The sequence below is a fragment of the Lagenorhynchus albirostris genome, chromosome 5, assembly GCF_949774975.1.
Source record: "Lagenorhynchus albirostris chromosome 5, mLagAlb1.1, whole genome shotgun sequence".
In the NCBI taxonomy this organism is placed as follows: domain Eukaryota; kingdom Metazoa; phylum Chordata; class Mammalia; order Artiodactyla; family Delphinidae; genus Lagenorhynchus; species Lagenorhynchus albirostris.
In genome coordinates, this window is record NC_083099.1 from 77165120 (window position 1) to 77188215 (window position 23096).

The 23096-nt window shown below is 50.2% G+C and overlaps 1 protein-coding gene across 1 annotated transcript in view; it reads right to left on the minus strand.

Annotated features, from left to right (window-relative positions):
• Nucleotides 1-3579: 3579 nt before the first annotated feature.
• PDIA5 (protein disulfide isomerase family A member 5) overlaps nt 3580-23096 on the minus strand; it is a 90331-nt gene continuing 70814 nt past the window's right edge. Inside the window, exons 12-17 of the mRNA XM_060150471.1 lie at nt 17769-17839; nt 17076-17236; nt 14735-14865; nt 10452-10522; nt 4295-4429; nt 3580-3807 (exon numbers count right to left, since the gene is read on the minus strand). Of these exons, the coding sequence (XP_060006454.1) occupies nt 3727-3807; nt 4295-4429; nt 10452-10522; nt 14735-14865; nt 17076-17236; nt 17769-17839 (650 nt within the window). The 3' untranslated portion in view covers nt 3580-3726. The remainder of the gene's footprint in view (nt 3808-4294; nt 4430-10451; nt 10523-14734; nt 14866-17075; nt 17237-17768; nt 17840-23096) is intronic.

Below are 23096 nucleotides of genomic sequence, written 5' to 3' on the forward strand. Positions count from 1 at the left end.
ACAAAAGAACCAGAGACAATCCATTTCAAAAATGGACAAGGAACTTGAATACACATTTCTCCAAAGGAGATATACATATGGCTAAAAAGCACATGAAAACATGCTCAACATCATTAATCATTAAGGAAATGCAAATCAAAACCACAATGAGATACCACCTCACATCCATTAGGATGGCTATTATTAAAACACACACACACACACACACACACACACACACACACACACACACACACACAAACCCAGAAAACAACTTTTGGCAAGGATGTAGAGAAATCAGAACCCACGTGCATTACTGGTAGGAATGTAAAATGGTGCAGCCACTATTGAAAATAGTATTATGATTCCTAAAAAAACTAGACATAGAATTATCATATGATCCAGCAATTCCACTTTCAAAAGAATTGAAAGCAGGGACTCGAACAGATGATTGGCACAATTTTGTTCACAGCTGCATTATTCACAATAGCCAAAAGGCACAAACAGCCCAAATGTCCATTGACGGATGAAAGGATAAACAAAATGTGGGTGTATCCGAACAATGGAATATTATTCAGTCTTAAAAGGAAGGAAATTCTGACACATGCTATAACATGATGAACCTTGTTCATCATGCTAAGTGAAATAAACCAGACACAAAAGGGTAAATACATGCTTTCACTTATATGAGGTACCTAGAATAGGCAAATTTATAGAGACAGAAAGTAGAATGGTGGTTACCAGAGGCAGGGAGGAGGCGGGTATGGGGAGTTGTTGTTTAATGCATACAGAGTTTCAATTTGGGATGCTGAAAAAGTCCTGGAGGTGGATATTAATGATGGTTGTATAATAATATGAATGTACTTAGTGCCACTGAACTGTATACACTTGAAAATGATAAATTTTATGTTATGTGTATTTTACAACACAAAAAGGCGCACACACACACACACACACACTCCTCAGTTGCAGCAGCTACATTTCAAATACTTAATAGCCACATGTGGCTAATGGCCACTGTGTTGGATATTCTAGGCCTAAAATAAAGGATTTGGGGGGAGGCGTATATTTGGTGGGCTCGTAACAATAATTTGATTTTCACATGTAGCTCAAGGATATCAGTTTCATCTTTCCAGGCTTAACATAATAAAATAATGGTAAACCGTAAGAGCATACCGGCAGGGAGCTCAGTTGTGACCAGTAATGCCCAGTCACTCTAACTGGGAACAGGACTGGCCCCTCCTCCATTCTATGTGATTTGGGCAAGTCACATGAGCCACAAGTTTCGCCTCTGATACATAAGAGGGCCCAGTGCTTTCCAGATGAGATTCCACATCTTTTTATACTGGTGGAGCAAATCAGTTCCTGAACCCAGAGCATCACCTTTCTGTGCCTGGCACAGAAGAGTTTCTGGAACCAAACATCTCTAGAAAGGGAGGGCACCATGTGGGGAAGAGGAGAAGGGTTGGGGGGCCAGCTCTGGGAGCTCTGGTTAGTGGTGATGGGGAATCACTGGTGGGCGAGAGGTATGCGGGACGCAGAGTAAGGCAGACCCATGGGGAATGGAAACAGAAGCAACGACCCAAAGCGGGGAAACTGAGGTTATGCCAAAGCCACCAGAACGAAGACTGGGAATCAGTTCTCTCCTAACTCTACACTTGCTTCTTGCAGAGAAATCAGCCTGCAGAGGTAAGATCTAGGGGAACCGAGGGGATAATGGCAGGTCCTCGAGTGAGGGCTAGGGCGGGGTCTGCACTGAAGATCAGTGAACCCCAAATGAACCAAGCGAGGCCACTGGGAATGGAACTAACCAAGGGCCATGATCTAACCAATCTGCAGAGCTCCAGAATTGGGGCACAGGGTTGAGGGGTGGAGGTCGGGGGGAGTGGAGGAGGGGAGCTCTGTCTGCAGAGGCAGCTGCCCAGAGCTGGGAAGAACTTGCTCAGGTCATGCCCAAAGTCATGGTAAACACTAGACCTTCTGACAAAGGCCCCATAATTAACAAATCCTGCATATAAACAGTGAAAAGGATGCCATTTCCCGATGCTTTCAAGTCCTCACACAGAAGCCAACCCAGGCTATGGATTAGATGGAAAGAAAGCCCTGTGCCTTGAATGTGAGCGCCCATGGTCCTCTGCCAGGAAGTGGATTTTGTCAGGTATTAAAGATGCAGTTAAAAAACAGCAACGTTTTTGGAGGCACAAATAAATATGTTCCTCCACAAATACTCCAAGTGTCCATTAAGTGTGCCCACGTGCTCACACACTCCCTCATGAGCCCCTTGCAGGAGCGGGTACATGATATTCAGCGTCAGGATCAAATGGCTCTTTGACAGCGTACGGCACCGGCTGAGCTCAGTGAACGTGACATCTAAACGTGTGCTCCTTTCATACCCATGCACCTGGGGGGAGACCAGGGGGCCACTTAAAAAAGTGGGTGCTTAGGGAAAAGAGAAGGCTGACCTTAGGGAAGCTGGGACACGGGCTTTCAAGACCTTTGACCTCACTTAACGGAGCTGTGCGCAGTGGCACTTCATCAAGGGCACCATGGGGAGCTCTGCGGCTCTCACCCCCGCCCTGGGGGACACATCAGAAAGAAGGCAGGGGCTGCAAGGGACGGGCCGGCCCAGGAAATAGGGCTGTGCCCACAGGCCAACTCCCCTGTAAGGCCACCAAAGTGTGCCGCCCAGTGTTGCAGCTCCAGCAATGCCACCTCTGAACTTCCCCGAGGAGCCCAAGGCTAGGACTGCCGCTTACCACGAAGTCAAGACAGGGGAGTGAAGCTGTTCTACTCCCTTCCTCTCCCCATGGAGGAGGACCATGGCTCTGGCAGCATCACTGGGCACAGGCCCGGTGTTAGTCATGCAGGGATGCAGAAAGCAGACCTAGTGGGAAAGAGTCAGGAGAGAGACGTGACAGAGACAGAGTGGGGCCTGGGTGGCACCCATCCATGAGAATGCAGTGCGAAGATGTGGAGGTTCCTGCAGCGGGGCGAGGGGAGCTGGTTTACAGACCAGCATCTGCACACGGAGAAGAGGCCACCACGTCCCACACACCGTCCCTTCCAGCCAGTGTGCCAAGCAAGCAGCTGCACAAAGGCCCCTCCCCCAGTCCACCTGAGATGCCCCTTCCAACCTGGGCTTGACAGCTGCACTCATCCCTAAGTGGAGACTTACTTTTCTTTAAAGGGAGAGCTGGGAGGGAATGGAGAGAGCAAGAGAAGACAGAAATAGCCGGAGAAAGAGAAATATGTAAATGCATTCCAGGAAAACGCCAAAACTGAAACCGCAATGACCCAGAAAAAGCTAATGCTTGGTTCCCGTCAGCGTCACAATCCCATTTTCCCTGATCATCTTAACGTGTTTCCCCTCAAAGTCAGTCATTTTCCAACAGGATATTTTGTGGTCTGATTCCGCTGTCCTGCTCTCCAGTGGCTGACAGGGGCCCGTATCCCATGCCTCCCTCCTCATCCCCCTGCCCCCCAGTCCCTTCTGGGCTGGCGTGGGGCTCTCCACCTCCCAGGAGAGGACGTGGAAGGAGGGAGAACACGGGTATCTATCTGTTAGAACAGGCTCCCTGGAAATAACCCACACCACCAAACAACTGGTTTAATTTTATTTCAAAATTGTACAAAACGGCCGTAAGCGGCTATAAAAAACTTCATCTTCAGAACACGTGGAAATTCAGAAACAACAACAAAACAGGTATCCTTCACAGTGTAATGGAAAAGCTTTCTCTGAGGCAGAAATTACAACTCCTCCTTCTTCTTTCCTAGTCTCTCATGGTCTCCCTCCCGGAGTGTTCGAATAAAACTAGTAAATCCCAACTCCTGTAGCGGAGGGAAAGAGAAAAAAAAGGAACTTTAACCTGATGCGGATGTGTGCCCCCCGCCTCCTTACTCCCCTTCCCTGACCGCCACCGCGTGCTCACTCCTCGGGACACAGAGAGGAGGCCGGGGGGTGGGGGAGCGGGGCCGCGGGGGAGCGGGCGGAGGTGGGGGCAGGGGGGAGCCGATGGGGGGGTGGCGATGGCTGGCCATGTGGGGAGGGTCTGCTTGGCTACAGAGAAGCCCTGAAAAGTGGGTGAGGAAACTGTCCTGCACCCTGGAATCCGCACCACACCCCCGCATCCCCCGGTTCTGGGGCCAGGACTTGTGTGAAAACCCCTTGAGATTTTCTCTCAGCCCGGCCAGAGCCTTGCCTTCTCAGCTCTGAGCACTGCAGCTGACCTCTGTGCTGTCCAGGAAGCCTCCTCAGTGGCTGTTTCCCTGCCCGTCAGCAGAGAGAGCTTGGGGCAGGTGCCTCCCTGCAACTCACCGTCGGATTGGTGTCGTACTTTTCTGCAAACTTCCCGTAGTGGTAGTAGTGGAAAGTGGGGTAGGCCTTGATGGCCTCCTGCTGACACAGGTCCTGGTTCTTCTCTTTGATGCAGTCAACAGCGGCACAGGCAATCTGTGGGGCCGAAGAAAGGGAGGGTCAGCATGGGGGTCTCCAGTCTGAGAGCTGAGGCCTGGACCAGGCTGTACTTGAGACCCACATCATTTGCTTTTTGATCTCCTCCCCAAAAGCAGGGATACGCTGAAGCAAAGCAGCCCCATTCCAGAGCTCCACTGAGACCGAGACTGCCTGTTTTCAACCCCCCAGGCAGACAGGTGAGGTTAGGGGACTTAGCTTGGAATGCCCTCAGACCACCCTTTAAAATCAAGAGTGTAATGACTGTAAAGGAAATTATGACTTGAAAGCATCTGTAAACACCACAAGTTTTGTGATGCTTTCTGTGAGGCGCTGTGGGACTCATTCGCTCATCAACTCATATTTCCTGAACATCTTCTGGGGGAGGTAGGGTAGTACCAAGGTTAAGGATAAGAGCTTTGGAGTCAAGTTTCCCATATTAAGACTTAAGGAAAATTACCCAGCCTCTTGGGGCCTCAACGTCTCGTCTGTAAAATGGAGATAACAGTACCTAGACTGTCAGGACATTATGAAGACTGAGTGAGAGAAGTCAGGTGAGGTGAAAGGGCACAGGACCTGGCACACGGTGAATGGTCAGTACACGTTAGCTGCTGTTAGAATGACTCCTACTGGCCCCGGACACAAGCTCTGTCCCCAGTAGGAGCTCAGCATCTGGTCAGGGAGTTGGATAAAGAGGTGAGTCCAAGGCATGACAGGAGGTGTGTGGAGGTGGTCCAGGGTGCCAAGACGGCCCGGGGAGTGGCAGAGAGGCGCTCTGCAAAGTTTGCCACGTGGGCTAAGGCCTGATGGCGGAGGAGAAGCCAGTTCCAGCCAGGGGAGCACATTCCAGAAACCGGGACAGAGTTCAGCATGAGTAAAGCAAACAGTTTTTGGTCAGAAGGAGGTTAACTGGCCGTTGGCCTATTCTTGCCCACTGAACAAATTCCACATGCAGGGTAGTTTTTCCTTATTTATTGTTCTTTCCCAATAAGAGGGTAAAAAGCAGACATGGGAAACGTTCCTCCTGTTGAGGGTCACAGAGCAGGGAAGGAGGGGAGAGGGTCAATTAAAGGCAACAGCAATCCACAAGCATTACAGAAGAGGGGCCGGCAGCTTCTGAGGAGAGGAGGCAGTGATGGAAGTCCTGCTATGGGCCAAGCCTGTTCTAGATGCTACGAGGACAGTGGTGACCTTGACAAAGTCCATCATCAAGCGACTGACATTCTTACTGCAGGCAGGCAGTTAACAGACACATCACAAGTGAGATCACTGCAAAGTCCAAGGGACGCTCTGAAGAAATCAAAAGAGGGTGCTTGGATAAGACCACGGCCAGAGGGGTTGCTTTCGCCACAAAGGCCAAGGAGGCCTTTCCAAGGAGATAACATTTGACCTGAGACCTCAGTGATGAGGAGGCAGCCAGCTGCGTGAAGGCCCGAGGAGAGAGCACCCAGCTAGGACCAGCCCATGCTGGGACCGGCCTGGGAGAGGAATGGGCGCCGTGCCTCCGAGGGCTGGAACCCACGCAGGAGCCCTGGCAGAACTACTACCACGCCGGAGGTTTAAAACTACTGAACAGCCGGGTCTCACAGAGTTCTCTGGCTGCTGGTTGTTTCCATTTGGGTGGAGGCCCCCTTTCCAGGTAGGAGAGCCCTGCAGGCCGCCAACAGTCCACGCTTACCGGCCTCTTACCTGTGCCCAGGTGAGCGGGGCTACCGTTCCGCAGGCAGCAGCGCTGACAGGCAGTGAAGAGTGAGCTGTGGCCTGCACTCTGGTTACCAGTCGCTCATCCTCCCTCACCCGCCCTCACGCCCCCCTTCTACCTCTTCGGCTACGTTACGTTCTACATGATGAGACTTCTTAGAGCAGAGTCTGCAAACTCTGCACGCAGTCCCTATCTGGCTCTCAGTCCTGTTCTATTTGGCCCACGCAGAATATTTTAAAAACATAAATCTGAATTAGCTGCCAAGCTAGAAAAACAGCCAGAAGATTTTATGTGAAGTTTGGCTCTCCAGCTTCTCTTTAAAAGCCAAATCTGAGGGCCCTTGCCCTGCCTTCCCATAGGGTCAACTTGCCGTTTGCCTGCGCCCCTGCAGGCTTCTGAGAACCCCAGCTTGCCCTCCAAAGACCTTCCTGAATTATTCAGAAACGTGAGGCAGAGCCTCTTCTGGGGACGTTTCTCGGGGCAGGTGCTGAGCGGCCGGCCCAGGGGGGGACCATGCACGTGGGGCAGCCTCTGTGTCCAGCCCTCGGCTAGGGGCTGTCACTCCCCTGCTAGGCTGTGAAAGCGTTTGATGAGCGCTGCTCCGGGCCGCTGCTCTCCCTGCGTCCAGTTTAAATTATGAATTTAATTTGTATACATTAAAATGGGGAAATGTGGGAAGCAGTGGGAAATGTCGTGTACAGTTTTACAAATCGACTAAAATAAAAATGGGTCCTCATTCTGAATCCCCTTGAACAGCTGGCGGCCACATACACGAAATGCTACTTCTGGCTGCAAAGGCTCCTTTGCTCTCAGTCTCTGTAGGAAGAGGGGAGACAAGCACAGGCCCCTCTCCAGGAAGTGACTGAGACTCTTTGGAAAGAAGGCAGCAAATAAACCTCTTTACATCTATCCCAATTTCACCTGTCTAAGCGCCTGCCCCCCTTATACCCACTCAAGATCTGCAATGACTCACCTACGGCACCAAACGTACACTGACTTCTAGATTAGTTCCATGGTAGGTGGCTGTCGTGCCCTGCAATGTCCCCTTCGCCCAGCACTTGACTTGCCACTGGCACCTGCAACTCTTGGCTGAAGGGAGCTAGAAGTAAGGCCCACAATGGACGGGGCTTGCAGACATGTCCCCTGGCTTTCTCGCCTCTGAGGGGGATGGCTCTGTCCCTGCTGAGGTCTCCAGGGACTGAGCCTAGTTACCCATGTGGTAATTTGCTCATTAACACCTGCTCTGGCTTCCCTTCCTCCATCCCCTCAACTGCTTCCTAAGACCACCTCCCCCAAAACCCCCTGCATAAGAGTCCCAGGCCCTGAGTCCACATCTGGGAGACCTCTGACGATGCCTATTCTTTCAGTTCTGATGCTGCCCCTTTCCAGCTGGGTAACTTTGGGCTAATCATTTAACATCTCTGAGAGTCAATCTCCTCATCGGTAAAATGAGTAATAATACCTAGCTGACTAAACGACTGTGAGGACAACACAACGTAAGGCTTTAAAAGTACTAGCAGAAGAGGCGCTCACAGGAAACATCAAATACATCATCTGGTTCCTTCATCTAGCCAACATTTACAGAGGTTTCAGGCGTCAAGACTGTGGGGGACTCAAGGACAAATGAGGTCCCTGTCTTCAGGGAGCTTTCCCTTCTGATGGAACTCGGGGGACCACACACAGCACACGCAACACGGCCAGAGCCTCGTCAGCCAATCACAGAGGGGCTCCTGCTGCCCCAGAGCCCATTCCTGGGACGACCTTGCACCTGGCCGGGAGCTGTGCTGCATTGCTGTTCCCTCAGCCCCTACCCCCAGGCTGGGACACCTTGAGGTAGAGGGAGAGAAAGGCCCCACTTTGCCAGCCCGGTGATCCCCTGACCCCCGCCTGCACCCACCAGCCTTCCACCTGAGACCCTTGTCCTCCATGGCCACGTCCAGAATGCTTCTGTTCCAACACTAACAGTGTGCAGCCCTTTCTCCCCTGCAGCATGTCAACTGCTAAAGTCCCCAGTAACCTCCTGGGAGGGGGAGGCTCCCCAGTTAAAATATGGGCTGCCTCACACAGCTTTATTGATTCAGTAAAATAAATCTCTGCAGGAGCTAATATTGACTTTGGCTATGAAAATGGAAGTGAACAACCAACTGCATATTGATTGGGGAAGGAACAGGGACCAACTTCTGGGTGGAAAAAAAAAAATGCAGTTCTGGCTCAGAGGTGGCAGCACGGGGTGTCAGGAAGGAGTCAGGAGACCCAGTTCCGGCTGTCAGTGACCCACTGCGCGTCCCTGGGCAAGAGATGCAGCTCCTCTCTGGGCCTTGATCTGCTTGAGGAGAAGGAGAGGGCTGGACAGGCCAGTGGTCCCCAAACACCAGCCTGTGGCCAGCAGAAGACCCAGCTCTTAAAAATGACACATTCCTGGAACCATCCCCCAGAGGCTCTGAGCTGATAGTTCTAGGATAGCACCCAGCCATCATGGCACCAGTACCCCAGACCAGAGACAGAAGGCTTCCCTGCTATTACTGAGAGCCGCCTCTAGGAACTCCAGGCCTGCCGGCTGCCTGGGACAAAGAAGTTAAGTGTGTTCCTGAAAATGAGTGAGAGTGATGCCTGGCTTGGAATAAAGGAAGTTGGAAGGAGGGACAGAGGGAATAACAGGGGGAATGACTCCAGGAAAAGGTCAGCGACATTACTGGCCCAAGTTAAGACAAGTAAGCAAAGGCGTATCAGTATCTCAGAGAAGGAGGGGGTCACCATGGAAATGGGACCCCTCTGCATCAGCAGAGGGGACAGGGAAGAGGAGGAATGGCCCTCAGCTGCCTACCGTGGGCACGGCCAGCCTGGCCTCGTTGGGACTGATGTGTTCCCTTCACAGACCCTGGAGCGCGGAGACCTGAGCATCTCGTGGGGCAGGAAGCCCCCACACCTGTCACTCTCCTGCGTGTCCAGAGCACCGAGTGTTCTGGGTGAAGAATGATGGGAGTTGGTATGGAGAGACTGCCAGTCTAGTCCTGGCCCCGGGGAGTAAAGGCCTCCCCACACCAACCAGCACCCAGCCCCGCAGGGACGAGCAGCCTGGGCTGCGCTGGAGCTCTCAGACTGGAGGCAGCCACTGTGCTCAGGCCCTGGCTGGCAGAATCGGCTGGAGTGGTGAGGGAGACGGAAGACAGAAAGTCCCTTCTTGCCGTGCCCCTCTCGATGCAGGCCAAGTGGCAGGGAGAGGAGAGAAATTTTTCTGGTCCTTGTATTCCCTCCTGATGGTGAAGGGTGCCTCAAGGGCACAGGCAGGACTTCTGGGTGACAACGGGACTCCCCAAGTTCAGGGAAGGGGCTCGGAGTCTAAGTCTTCACATACGTGCCCGTGGCCTACCCTGGCTTCCTCTGACTCGCTGTCCCTGTACAGCTCTCACCATCCCATCTCCACCACCGTAGGGCTGATGCAAGGTGATCTCATCATCTGTATCCCACCTGCCCTGGCCGCACCTGACAATTCCACCTGGGAAAATAAGGCAGCAGGCAGAGATGCACCGGACTTTGGCCTTGGGTGTGCGTGAGCGCATTTTGGGGGTCTTTCAGGGGACAGGTTCCTACGATGGAGCCCCAGGCTGGGAAGAGCCTTTGAAACCATCTAGACCAGCACCCTGACTTTAGAAGAAGGGAACTCGAGGCCTGGAGAGTCTTCCAGCTCACGTAGTTTAACAGCAGCCCCGATGCACCAGTCTGAGTTCCGGGGTCTTCTCCCTGCCATACACCCCCTCAGCCTTGGAGTCTGCCCTGGCTGCTGGAGCGGCCTGGGGGAAATGTGCCCGGGGCCCCCTCCCCGCTCTCTAATCCAATCTGCAGCTCTAGCTTGTTAATTTTATGCTTCATCAGTCAGCAGCTGCAGGAGCCTTTCACTTAGGTGGGATGAGGCTCTGCACACACGGCTGTGCTCTCCTCCACCTTGGCTGCCTCCAGTTGACTTTTGTTGGATTTTTTTTTATTTGTACTTTTAATTATACAAGTAATGCATGACTACAAATCCTACCATAAAAATATTTGAACACTAAAGAATAAACAAAATGACCCCTTTACCACCCCCTCCTCCAAGGAAGGGCTGTAACAGTTCAGTGTATCCCTTTTAGTTGATTTTGCAGCATAAATGCAGCCTGCTCTATCCTGCCTTGTGAAAAGGATGTCCTGGTTGCCAGGAATCCCCGGGTCTCAGCAGAACCTGTCTGGGGAGGGAGGGTACCTGAACAGAAGGGAGGAAGGTGTGGGCACTGGTGGCAGGGGGAAGCTGGAGGTGGGACGAGAGGTGAAGAGGAAGGGAATCCTTACCTTTCGGTCATCTTTGAAGGCATCAGCAGTGGCAGTAAAGTGTGGAATGACCTTCTTACAATGCGGGCACCCTGAGTGAGAGGGGAGGAGAGAGTTACACACATGGGGGAGGCTGCAGAGCCAGGGGCCCTGCCTGGAACCTCCAGAGAAGCCTTTCCAGGAGTTTCTCTCCACCCAACAGACTTTGGGGTTCATCTGATTCCCACCCCCCGCGCACCCCACTGTCAGGGTTCACGTATCAACCCCACCACTCAGACCCTCCACTGTGCATCTGCTGTTGGCAAGAGGGCTCTGCAGGAGCAGCGTCAGGTCCATTCCTGACGCTGCCCTCAGGGTCCATAAGAGCCTGATCCAGGGTGCAGCGGGAGCTTTGGGCTTAGAAAGGAGGACGCATGCTCGGGATTCTCTGAGCCTGTCACAAGGTCCCTTCTCTCGCCCCAGTGACAGTAGCAAATCTCTCCACTTCATGATGGAGAAAGTGGGGCTGGGGACGTAGGGGGCTGGGAACAGGCCCTCTGCCTGACCCCGGCAACTCATGCTTTGCCGCTGTTTCCCACATTCCCAGCAGCCCTCACCCCAGACTGAGCAGCCAAACCAGGCCCCTGGTCCTCATGCTGTCCTTCCTCCCTGCTCCACAATCCACCCGAACCCGAGATCCAGGAAAGGGAGACTCAAGGTCAGGCTGAGAGGAGGATAAGCTGCCAGGAGTCCCTGACGCTTCTCAGGGCCTGAGAAGTTCCCAACCCAGGGACGAGGATCTATAGTTTTGGAGGCCCTGGATGGGACAGAGGTGTATGTGGTGCCCTGAGCCCCTCCAGCTCCAGTGACAGGTCTCAGGCCCGGGGCTGGGACCTGTGTGGGACCACTTTCTCCTCCTGTTTCAGCAAGCCCGGGGCAGCGTCCACTGAGCAGAAAGCCCAGGAAGCTGCAGGCCACTCTGTCCCAGACCCGCTTCCCTGGCCCTTCCCTCAGTGCTCGCCAATTAAACCCCAAGCCCACCCCTCCCAACCACCCTCCAGACACTGAAACCAACTGCCAAGAGAACAGCACTGCTTTGAGGGAAGGAGTTCCCTGACTGTGGTGATTAATTCTGATCAAAACACAGGTGGGAGAGGCCAGATGCCCCACGGGCAGACCTGGCTCCAGCCAGCTTCCTGACAAACAGCCCTCCCATGGCCCTGGGGAAACCCAGGCAGGGAGGGAACCGAGACAGCCTGGCTCATCTGCTCTTTCCCTTTTCAAAATAAGATAATAATGACTGGCGTTTCAGAGGGCTTTGTGAATCCAAATTAAGGCTGAGCTACATGTGAATTTAGCACCTGAGCCTTTTCCTGAGATGGGCGGGACCACCCATGTGGCCTGGCTGGCAGAGTGGCCAGCTGGCCCCAGAGCAGCGTGGATGGTGATGGGGAGGCAGCTTCAGGGGATTTTCCCAGCATCCATCACAGGAGTAGAGAAGATAGCTAGGCTGGTTACGTGTTACACCAGAACTGAGATAAAGTACCTCGCAGAGCCGAACTCATGGCAGGTGCTAATGGCAATTACAAGAACACTGTACTAATTTGACCCAACAGAGGGAAGAACGGCTCAAATTCATGAAAACATCATACTACAAAGGAATGATGGTATATAGCTTTCAAAACGTGTAAAGAGCACAACGTGCTGGTTGAGAGCGCGTCAAAGCGTGCCCTGTGGCACCTAGAGGTCCCCTGTGAGCGGCACATGGACACCCATTAAGACGTCAGGCTGGCCGGAAATAAGCTACTCCCTTCCCCCAAATCTGGTGTCACTACTCATTTCTCCTTTCTAACCTCTCTGCTTACTCGAAGTATAAAGGTCACTGTCAGCCTAGTGCAAACTCCTGCTGCCATCAATTTAAAGCATCTAGGTCTCAGATTAATGGCCTTCTGGTACATCTCATTTTCTCATTATCCAAAAGAAAGAGCATGGCAGATGAATAACTAGAGGGGAGGCTGTTTTAGAAAGGGCATGAAGATGTTTCCCAGAAGTGTCAGTTAGGCCAGAACAGGCATGATTTTTTAATTTGGGCTCTTTAAAAAGGTACCACCTCTGTGTAACTGGAAATGAAAGCAGCCTCCCAGAGTGGGGAAAGAGGAACAAAGACCAAGGACAGGACAGAAAATTCCAATTCTAGAGACTCAGCCAAGCTGGCCTAAAAAGGGGTCACCACGACCAGACCATGATTCAGAGCAATGTGGGGGGCTTGGAACAGAAGAGAACAATGAAACAGCAGGAGGAAGAGCTGTGTAGAAACTGGGCTGGTAGGAAGTGGGGGGAGAGGAGAAATGGGGGTTGGTGTTTGCTTTTTTACTTTATACCTACCTTTATCTGTAGTATTTAGGTTCTTTATATAAAAGTATATGTTATATACTACATAAATTATAGATAAGGATATATTATTTTTATCATTGAAAACATTTTAAAGATTTTTTTTGTCTTTAGTTAGTTCCCTCTTTCCCTGCCTCTGTCCACTGATGAACACACACGTCTCAGGAGCCTGGAGCAGAGCTCAGGACAGGAAAGTGCAGCAGGGGAGATGGGAGACTCCAGGCACCAAGCCCTCTGCCAACAGGTGAGTCGCTCAGTGATGGGGCCCCGTGTGGACCGTGTTTAGTTATTTTTGTCAGGGCAGTCTGTGAGGCCCTTGAAGCCGGCAGGGACCAGGCCTCCTTCCCTTGTATCCTGGGTCCCCGAAAACATCCAGCACACAGCGGTTACTTGAGGCAGGTCATTAGCACCCCAGCAGGGTAGGCGTCCCCTGAGGTCTGGGGGGAAGCGGGGAGCATTTCTTTTTTCTTTTTTTTGCAGTATGCGGGCCTCTCACTGCTGTGGCCTCTCCCGTTGTGGAGCACAGGCTCCGGACGCACAAGCTCAGTGGCCATGGCTTATGGGCCCAGCCGCTCCGTGGCATGTGGGATCCTCCCGGACCGGGGCACGAACCCACGTCCCCTGCATCGGCAGGCAGACTCCCAACCACTGCGCCACCAGGGAAGCCCGGGGAGCATTTCTAGGGAAAGTATTTAGTCTGGACTTTCTCAAATCCACCCAGTGGCTGGTCAAGGACTCCTACTTCTCTGGCCAGGTTCCCGCCGGCTGCCGGGAAAGTAATCGCCCTCTGAATCGGGACTGTGACTAAAGGAGAGCAGCAGCCCAGGCTGCAGGAAGGGCTCTGTCACTGACTTGCTGCCGTGGCTTGGGCAAGTCAGGGATCCCCTGAGTCTCAGCCCTGCACCCCCAACTCTGCCCAGAAGGAAGACAACTTCTTAAAATCCACTCAGTCTTCCAGGCTTACTCTAAGGACAGAGGAAGACAGCAAGAAGCTCTGTAAGGAACCGACAGGGCACAAGGCCCACTTGTGGAAGAAAAGGCAAAAACAGAGGGAAGTGTCAGCTGCCTGAGGGCGGGGTCTGAGGCTGGGCCAGGAGGTGACCTGCCCAGACAGTGAGAACTGAGGAGAGACTTTACAGATTATTGACACTGGAGAGGTAGGGGCAGGAGGTTAGGACTCGACTGAGCTGCCTGCTTCTCTGTGGAGCCCAGCTTTATTATCCCCATTCCATTACATGGAGCTGTAACCTGGGGGAGAGAGAGGGCAACAGGGAGAGACAGGGCAACAGAAGAGTGAGAAATCCAAGAGCCTTTCCTTTATGTATCAATGAACAACTTGAAAATGGGAATACACAAAATTTGAGACCACAAACACCAACATTAGCAGACGTGTCATTCCTTCCACTTAGGCTTGGATTAAAGTGGGGATCACGGTGAGGACCTCTGAGTGACTATGATGGTACTTTTACCCCAGTTTCAAATCCATGGCTTCAGAGCCACTTGGGAAGGTCAGGGAAAGGAGGCTGGGCTGGGAGTGCTCAGCAAGATGAGGGAAGCAGAGGCCTAACCGGGCTGGCTGAATTCCCAGCTGCTAAGTTGCAGGATTCAAAGGTGAAGTCAGTGCCTGCAGGGATGGAGGGAGCAGACAGGAGGGAGGAGGCGGCCGGGTGGGAGTTTCCAGGCAGTTGAGGGGACTGAATAATTACAAGGCAGGCCCCTGGCACAGACAGAAGCAGAGGGCTTCAGGACTGATGTGAGGACAGAACCTGACAGAGCTGGACCTGGATTCTGAAGGACCTCAGCCTGGAATGAAACCTGCTCACAGCAGACAGCCCAGAGTCGGCCTGCGGCTGCCTGGTCCCTGGGGGGATCTTCTCAGTTCAGTCAGGCCCACCCCTCTCCCTCGTCCCTCAGCGAGCGCCCCAGCTACTTACAAGGGGCGTAGAACATGACCAAGGCGTGCTTCTTCCTCTTCAGGGTGTCCCGGAAGTTGTCCCCAGCCAGATGTACCACGCTGGTCTGCTGCTCTTCCCAGGCGGGCTCTGGGGGTGGAGGGGACTCAGGACTGCAAGAACCGGGGGTGGAGGGGAGACAGTCATTAGGAGAAGCTCGTGTACAGGCAAGCGCTTCCGCCGCCCCCAACCACTCGGAGAGCACATGAGAAAAAAAATCACTTTGCATCCTTTCTAAAACTGAATTTAAAACCTCAGTTTAAACATGAAGAACTGCGAACCATCTGCAAAGATTCCCTCTAAGGAGCCTATTAAGAAGCCATTTTGTGAAGGTGTGGAAGACCTGAGTCGCTTTTACGACCTCTCCAGTCATCTCCTTGCCATGGGGAGAAGCCCCTGCACCTGGGCTCCCTTCCCCTCCCTCCTGCCTCTTCTGGGACCCTGAAGCACCCTCCATTATCTTCTGCTCCTGAGCCTCTGTTCTGGTGGACAGAGCATGCGCCACGGAGGTGGGTCTGGGTTCAAATCCAGATTACTGATCACCTGTGGGACCTTAGGTAAGTTACCAAACCCCTCTGAGCTTCCATTTTCTTTTCTGCTAAATGAGTACAGTTGAGACCTACTTCCTGGGCTCCTTATGAAGAGCAGAGACAGTGTGTATGAAGCACCTAGTCGGTCAAGCAGCTAACAGTTGCTAAGAGCCTATGTGCTCTCATAAATGACAGGCATTCGATAAGGGTTTATAATTTTTCAATCTCCTTCTGTTCACTGGTTCCCTCCACTCTGCCTCACAAAAGTATAGATCTCCAGGGTCTTTTAAAGCCTTTGCTGCCCTTGTCCCCCTCCCTACAACCACACTTCTCTCTCCCTTCTGAGAAGTGTCTCTGGGGAGCGGTCCGGACCCCGTGCTGCCACACGCACCCCCTGCACTCCCTCCTTCACGTCAGCACCACCTGGCTTCTGACCACCAGGCCTCAGGCCTTGTACCCAGCGAGGGCAGCATGAGCACAGCACCGGGCACCCCACGGCCTCTCTCACCTTTCAGAAGCCCTCCTACCAGAGACCCCTTCCCTACCTTCCCAACAGCCTTCTCTCTTCTTCTGGTTCTAGCTCCGTGCCCCTGCAATTCTCGTAAGATCTCATCCCTCTGCGTGGCTTCCATAATCCCCTAGGCTGAGGATGACTCGAGCCCTGGCCTCTCACCCAAGCCCCCTATTTCCAGGTGTTTTTCAGGTATTTCCACCTGGAGGTCCCACTGTCACCCCAATCCCAACAAGGCTTAGAACTCTTCCCTCTCGTCCACACTTCCCAAAACAGCTTTCTTCCCTAACTTCTTCGTTTTGCTTAACAGCACCCCTGTTCTCGTGCCCAAGACGGGCCCCTCCCACCCTTCCTGTCTTCCCCACTTCTTTGCCCTCCAGGTGCCCTGTCAAACACCCTGGACTCTTTGGCTGACACCAACCTTCTGCTCTGCCCTGTCCCTGCATCCTGCCTCCCCAGGCTGGCCTGCTGGTGCGCACATCTCAGTCACCCAAGCGCGGCCACGTGTGCACAAGCCTGGAAGTACCATCAGCCTCCCCCGACACTGTCTGCTTGCCCTCCTGCTGGTGGCCTCAACCCTTCATCTCAGAGCATCTGCTGTTTATGCTCTGCCTGGAGGATTCCTTCCAAGCTCCCCAAAGAACCACCATTTGTCCCTAGGCAAGGCTCCTCACCTCTCTGAACCTAAGTTTCTTCACCAAGGAAATAGGAATAAAAACTCTGGCCTCAGTAGGATCTGAGTATGAAATGGGGCAACAGCTATCAAAGCACGCTGCAAAGGCTGGGAAGGTTCTAGCACTTAGGGGGTGGTGCTGTCAGTTACAGTGCCGCATGAGAGCTGGCTCAGCGGCCATGGCCCACGGGCCCAGCCACTCCGCGGCACGTGGGATCTTCCCGGACCGGGGCACGAACCCGCGTCCCCACAGCTTCCTCTCTTTGAGTATTTCCACACACCATGCACTGTGCTAAAGCACAATAATCCAATTTAATTCTCTGGACAAGCCTATGGGAAAAGTATAGTCTCCACTTCACAGATGGGAAACTGGCGCTTAGCAGGGTCACGTAAATGGCTTGGGGTCACGATCTGAGTGCAGGGCTCTTAGACTCCAAAGTCCATGCTCTTGGGCTTCCCTGGTGGTGCAGTGATTGAGAGTCTGCCTGCCGATGCAGGGGACACGGGTTCGTGTCCAGCGGCTCCTAAGGTTTACTTCATCTCCTCAAGGCCCTCTCCAGTGGCCGACAGCCAGGGACCAAGATGTGCTATCAAGACCAGCAGACTTACTTTTGCATCCACTCAATAAAGCTCTTCTTTGTTCTGAGCGCAGGCACTGCATACTTCTCTCCATTCTTAAAATACTTGAGTGTAGGAAACTCGGAGATGTGGAATCTTTCTGCCAGGGCCTTGTTGACGGTCGCATCAACAGCTGCAAGGACACCAGAGCTCTGGGACGGGGGAGAGGCCAACCATGCATGACAGCCTCAGATGCGGTGCTGGCAGAAGAGGAGCCCGGACACCAGCCGCCAACCCACCGAGGGCCTGCCGAAACCTCACAGGGCAGGAACTTCATACATCCCAGGAACAACTGGACACGGGCCTGTCCATCATTCTCATTTGTGGGCTGAGATGAAGCCTTTTAATCTCCCCCACCAACCAGGCTGTGTAGACTGTGGCTGTTCCCGGTCGGCAGGCTCCCACAGAAAAGAGGGAGAAACTTGGGGCTTCACCTCAGAGCCATGACCTGGCAGAGGTCACCTGGAAGGGTATGGGAATGTGACCCTAATCTCTCTGTACCCCTCCATCCCTGGTAGGGGCCCCACCTGTCTAAGACACATCTACTTGGGGACACAGAAGTTCCGCAGGCCTCCAGGGGCCAGGAGAGCTGCTACAGAGCTTGCAGGGGAAAGTCACTGTAATGATTCCTATCACTGACTCTTTAGGAGAGAGCGGTGGAGGAGTTAAGGAAAGGAAGCTTACATCTGCTTCTCCGTGGAGGACTTCTGCTGCATTCTCAAACTCTGGTTTCATTTTCTTACAGTGTCCACACCCTGCAGGAAGAAATCAAGAGAAACCATGTCCATGGCACAGAGGCTCCAGGGATGTCCCCTGCCTCTGTAAGAGAGCTGGGTCCTAGCCCCAGATACCAGGGGTACCCAGGAGAAAAGAAGAACAGCACCAGCTCAGAGAAAAGAAATCTTTTGCCTGATCCACTGGGGGTGGGGGGGGGGAGGGGCACAAGAGGCAAAAATGAAATAATTACATCAACAATACTGGTGATATGCATATAGGTCCTGTGTGCCAGGTGTGGCTCTAAGTGCTTTATACCCTCACAACAGCCCTACAAGGTATGAACTACATTATCTCCATTTTACAGATGAGAAAACTGAGGCACTGAGAGGGTGGATGACTGCCCAAGGCTACATACACAGCCACAGGTCACAGAGCTGGGCTGAAAACCCAAGCAATCTGGTTGTAGGCCACAGCCACTGGCAGCATGTGCTTCCCAGCACTATGCTACTGTCACCACTATCATCTTCTGCAGGGCAGAAGGGATTTGGGGCCTTGAACTGGGAATAAGAATTCACATAAGCAAGAGTATGGGAAAATGTCAAGTTCCAATTATCCCAATAAGGGAAGAGGTATGATATGACAGGCACAGTGATCTGACTTGTCATTCCCAAATAAATGGTATTTTCTTGGGACAAAGACTGCTTTGCCCTCCTCTCCTTACAACACTTGAACGCAGTAATATGTTATGAATAATGACATTTGATACATTAAAAAGGAAGCAAGCACTTTGTGTCAGTGATGACAGGACATTTGTAAATTGCTTTCATTTTAGTAGAAAGAGTACTCTCTGGCATCTACGCTGAAGGGGCTGTGAGGCGAGTAGGACCAGACTGGCTCAGGCTGGAGATGACTCTAAAGGGAAACCTGGCTGGGAGTGGGGGGTAGGGGGGCACAGACAAGGCTAAATGGATGGTGGACATGTGACTTGGCCTTCTCATGGGGTGTGCTACTGCTTGGGAGCTTAGAGCATCATAATTCTACTACTGATTATTGGGAAAAAGAAAGACAAGAAAGGAAGACACGTGGAGACCAAGCAACATGCTACTAAAAAACCAACAGTTCAATGAAGAAATCAAAGAGGATATCAGAAAATACCTCGAGATAAATGACAACGGAAACACAACTTTCCAAAATCTATGGGATGCATATAAGAGGTAGGTTTATAGTGATATAGGTCTTCTTCAAGAAATAAGAAAAATCTCAAATAAACAACCTAATCTACCATCTAAAGGAGTTAGAAAAAGAAGAACAAGCAAACCCCACGATCAGCAGAATGAAGGAAATAATACAGATCAGAGAGGAAATAAATAAAACAGAGACCAAGAAAACAATACAAAAGATCAGTGAAACCAAGAGCTGGTTTTTTGCAAAGATAAACAGAATTGATAAACGTTTAGCCAGGCTTATCAAGGAAAAAAGAGGACCCAAATAAATGAAAGAAGAGATATAACAACTGATATCAGAGATACAAAAAATCATAAGAGAATACTACAATCATATACCAACAAACTGGACAACCTACAAGAAATGGACAAATTTCTAGAAACATACAACCTTCCAAGACTGAATCAGGAAGACACAGCCTATCTGAACAGACTGATCACTAGTAGTGAAGTTGAATTTGTAATAGAATCATACACCATGATCAAGTGGAATTTATTCCAGGGATGCAAGGATGGTTCAGTATCCACAAATCAATCAACATGATATAACACATTAACAGAAGAAAGGATAAAAATCACATGATCATCTCAATAGATGTAGAAAAAGCATTTGACAAAATTCAACATACATTCATGACAAAGACTCTCATCAAAGTTGGTATAGAGGGAACACAGCTCAACATAACAAAGGCCATTCATGACAAACCCACAGCTAACATCGTACTCAATGGTGAAATGCTGAAAGCCTTTCTTCTATAAATTTATTTATTTATTTATTTATTTTTGGCTGTGTTGGGTCTTCGTTGCTGTGCACGGGCTTTCTCTAGTTGTGGTGAGCGGGGGCTACTCTTCGTTGCGGAGCATGGGCTCTAGGCACGCAGTCTTCAGTAGTTGTGGCACACGGGCTTAGTAGTTGTGGATTGAGGGCTCTAGAGCTCAGGCTCAGTAGTTGTGGCGCATGGGCTTAGCTGCTCCGCGGTATGTGGGATCTTCCTGGGCCAGGGCTTGAACCTGTGTCCCCTGCCTTGGCAGGCGGATTCTTCACCACTGCACCACCAGAGAAGCCCTGAAAGCCTTTCTTCTAAAATCAGGAACAAGACAAGGATGCCCACCTCTTGCCCTTTTCATTCAACATAGTATTGCAAGTCCTAGCCACAGCAATCAGACAAGAAAAAGAAATAAAAGGCATCGCATCCAAACTGGAAAGGAAACAAAATTGTCACTATTTTCAGATGACATACTATATATAGAAAACACTAACACCTCCACCAAAAAACTATTAGAGCTAATAAATGAATTCAGTAAAGTTGCAAGATAGAAGCTTAATATACAGAAATCTGTTGTTTTCTTTACACTAATAATGAACTCTTAGAAAAAGAGAGCAAGAAAACAATCCTGTTTAAAAACTGCATCAAAAAGGAAAGAATACCTAGGAATAAACTTAACAAAGGAGGTGAAAGACCTATATTCTGAAAACTATAAAACAATGATAAAGGAAACTGAAGATGATACAGAGAAATGGAAAGATAACCTGTGCTCATGGATTGGAAGAATTAATATTGTTAAAATGTCCATACTGGGACTTCCCTGGTGGCGCAGAAGTTAAGAATCTGCCTGCCAATGCAGGGGACATGGGTTCGAGCCCTGGTCCGGGAAGATCCCACATGCCGTGGAGCAACTAAGCCCATACGCCACAACTACTGAGCCTACACTCTAGAGCCCGCGAGCCACAACTACTGAGCCTGCGTGCCACAACTACTGAAGTCTGTGCGCCTAGAGCCCATGCTTCAGAACAAGAGAAGCCACCGCAGTGAGAAGCCCTCCTCACCGCAATGAAGAGTAGCCCCCACGGGCCGCAACTAGAGAAAGCCTGCACATAACAACGAAGACCCAATGCAGCCAAAGATAAATAAATAAATAAAAATTTTAAAAAAGTCCATACTACCCAAAGCAATCTACACAGATTTAATACAATCCCTATCAAAATACCCATGACATTTTTCACAGAGCTAGAATAAATAATCATAAAATTTATATGGAACCACAAAAGACCCTGAATTGCCAAAGTAATCTTGAGAAAAAAGAACAAAGCAGCTGGAGGTATCACTCTCTCTGACTTCAGAGTATACTACAAAGCTACAGTAATCAAAACAGTACAGTACTGGCACAAAAACAGACACAATGGATCAACGGAACAGAATAGAGATCCTAGAAATAAACCCACACACTTATGGTCAATTAATCTATGACAAAGGAGGCAAAATATACAAAGAAGAAAAGACAGTCTCTTCAAGCAGTGGTGCAAGGAAAGCTGAACAGCTAAATGTAAAAGAATGAAATTAAAATTACATTTTCTCACACCATATATGAAAATAAACTCAAAACAGATTCAAGACCTAAATGTAAAACCTGAAACTGTAAAACTCCTAGAAGCGAACACAAGCAGAACACTGACAAATTGTAGCAAAATTTGTTTGGATCTGTCTCCTAAGGCAAAAGAAACAAAAGCAAAAATAATCAAATGGGACCTAAGTAAACTTAAAAGCTTTTGTACAGTAAAGGAAACCACTGACAAAATGAAAAGACATCCTACTGAATGGGAGAAGATATTTGCAAATGATATGACTGGTAAGGGGTTAATATCCAAAATACATAAACAGTTCATACAACTGAATATCAAAAAAAAAAAAACCCATAAAACAAAAACAAAAAACCCCAAAACAAAACCCTAACAAAAAAACAACCTGATTAAAAAATGGGCAAAAGACCTGAACAGACATTTTCCCAAAGACATCGCTAATCATCAGAGAAATGCAAATCAAAACCACAATGAGTTATCACCTCACATCTTTCAGAATGGCCCTCATCAAAGTCTACAAATAACAAATGTTGACAAGGATGTGGAGAAAAGGGAAACCTGGTACACTGTTGGTGGGAATGTAAATTGGTGCAGCCACTATGGAAAACAGTATGGAGGTGCCTCAAAAAACTAAAAATAGAATTACCATATGACCCAGAAATTCCACTCCTGGGTATGTATTTGAAAGAAACAAAAACACTAATTTGAAAGGATACATGCACCCCAATGTTCATAGAAGCATTATTTACAATTGCCAAGATACAGAAGCAGCCTAAGTGTCCATGAACAGATGAATGGATAAAGAAGATAGATACATATATACAATGATATATTACCCCGCCATAAAAATAATTCTGCCATTTGTAACAATGTGGATGGACCTAGAGGGTATTAAGCTTAGTGAAATAAGTCAGACAGAGACAGACAAATACTCTACGTTATCACTTACATGTGGAATCTAAAAGAATAAAACAAGCAAATGTATATAATGATACAGTAACAGACTCACAGATATAGAGCACAAACTGGTGGTTACCAGTGGGGAGAGCGAAGGGGGAAGGAGCCAGACAGGGGTATGGGATGAAGAGATACAAACTACTATGTATATAATAAATAAGCAAAAAGGATACAGCACAGGGAAATATAGCCATTGTTTTGTAATAGCTTTAAATGGAGTACAATCTATAAAAATATTGAATCACTATGTTGTATACCTGAAACTAATATAATATTGTAAATCAACTATACTTTAATTTAAAAAAAAAAGAATGTGGACCAAAAAGAAAAAGAAACAAAGGCAGGCAGACAGACACATACTAGTATCATCAGAGAAGACCTCCCACACCCTCCAGGAGCCACTGGGCCATGTAAACAGCTTTCCTGCCTCCATCTGAGCACTTGGCTGGGACAAAAATTCCTCTCTCCTCCAAGGTCATTCCTGCAGAGCTCAGCTCCACATGGCACTGAGACAAAAACAGGTCCGTTCCATTCCTGCCTGTTCCAACTTCCTTAGTCCATTCTCAACTTGCTCCTCCCAGAGACAGGGGGCCTCACAGTGGCTACCCTAACTGTCCCCCTCAACACACACACACACACACACACACACACACACACTGATAACAGAAAACCCTGGCCAGTGTTGTCAAGCCCTCCTCTGGACAGAGTGCTCTGGGGGAGCCATGAGATGACTCGGTGGAGGAAACTCACTGATGG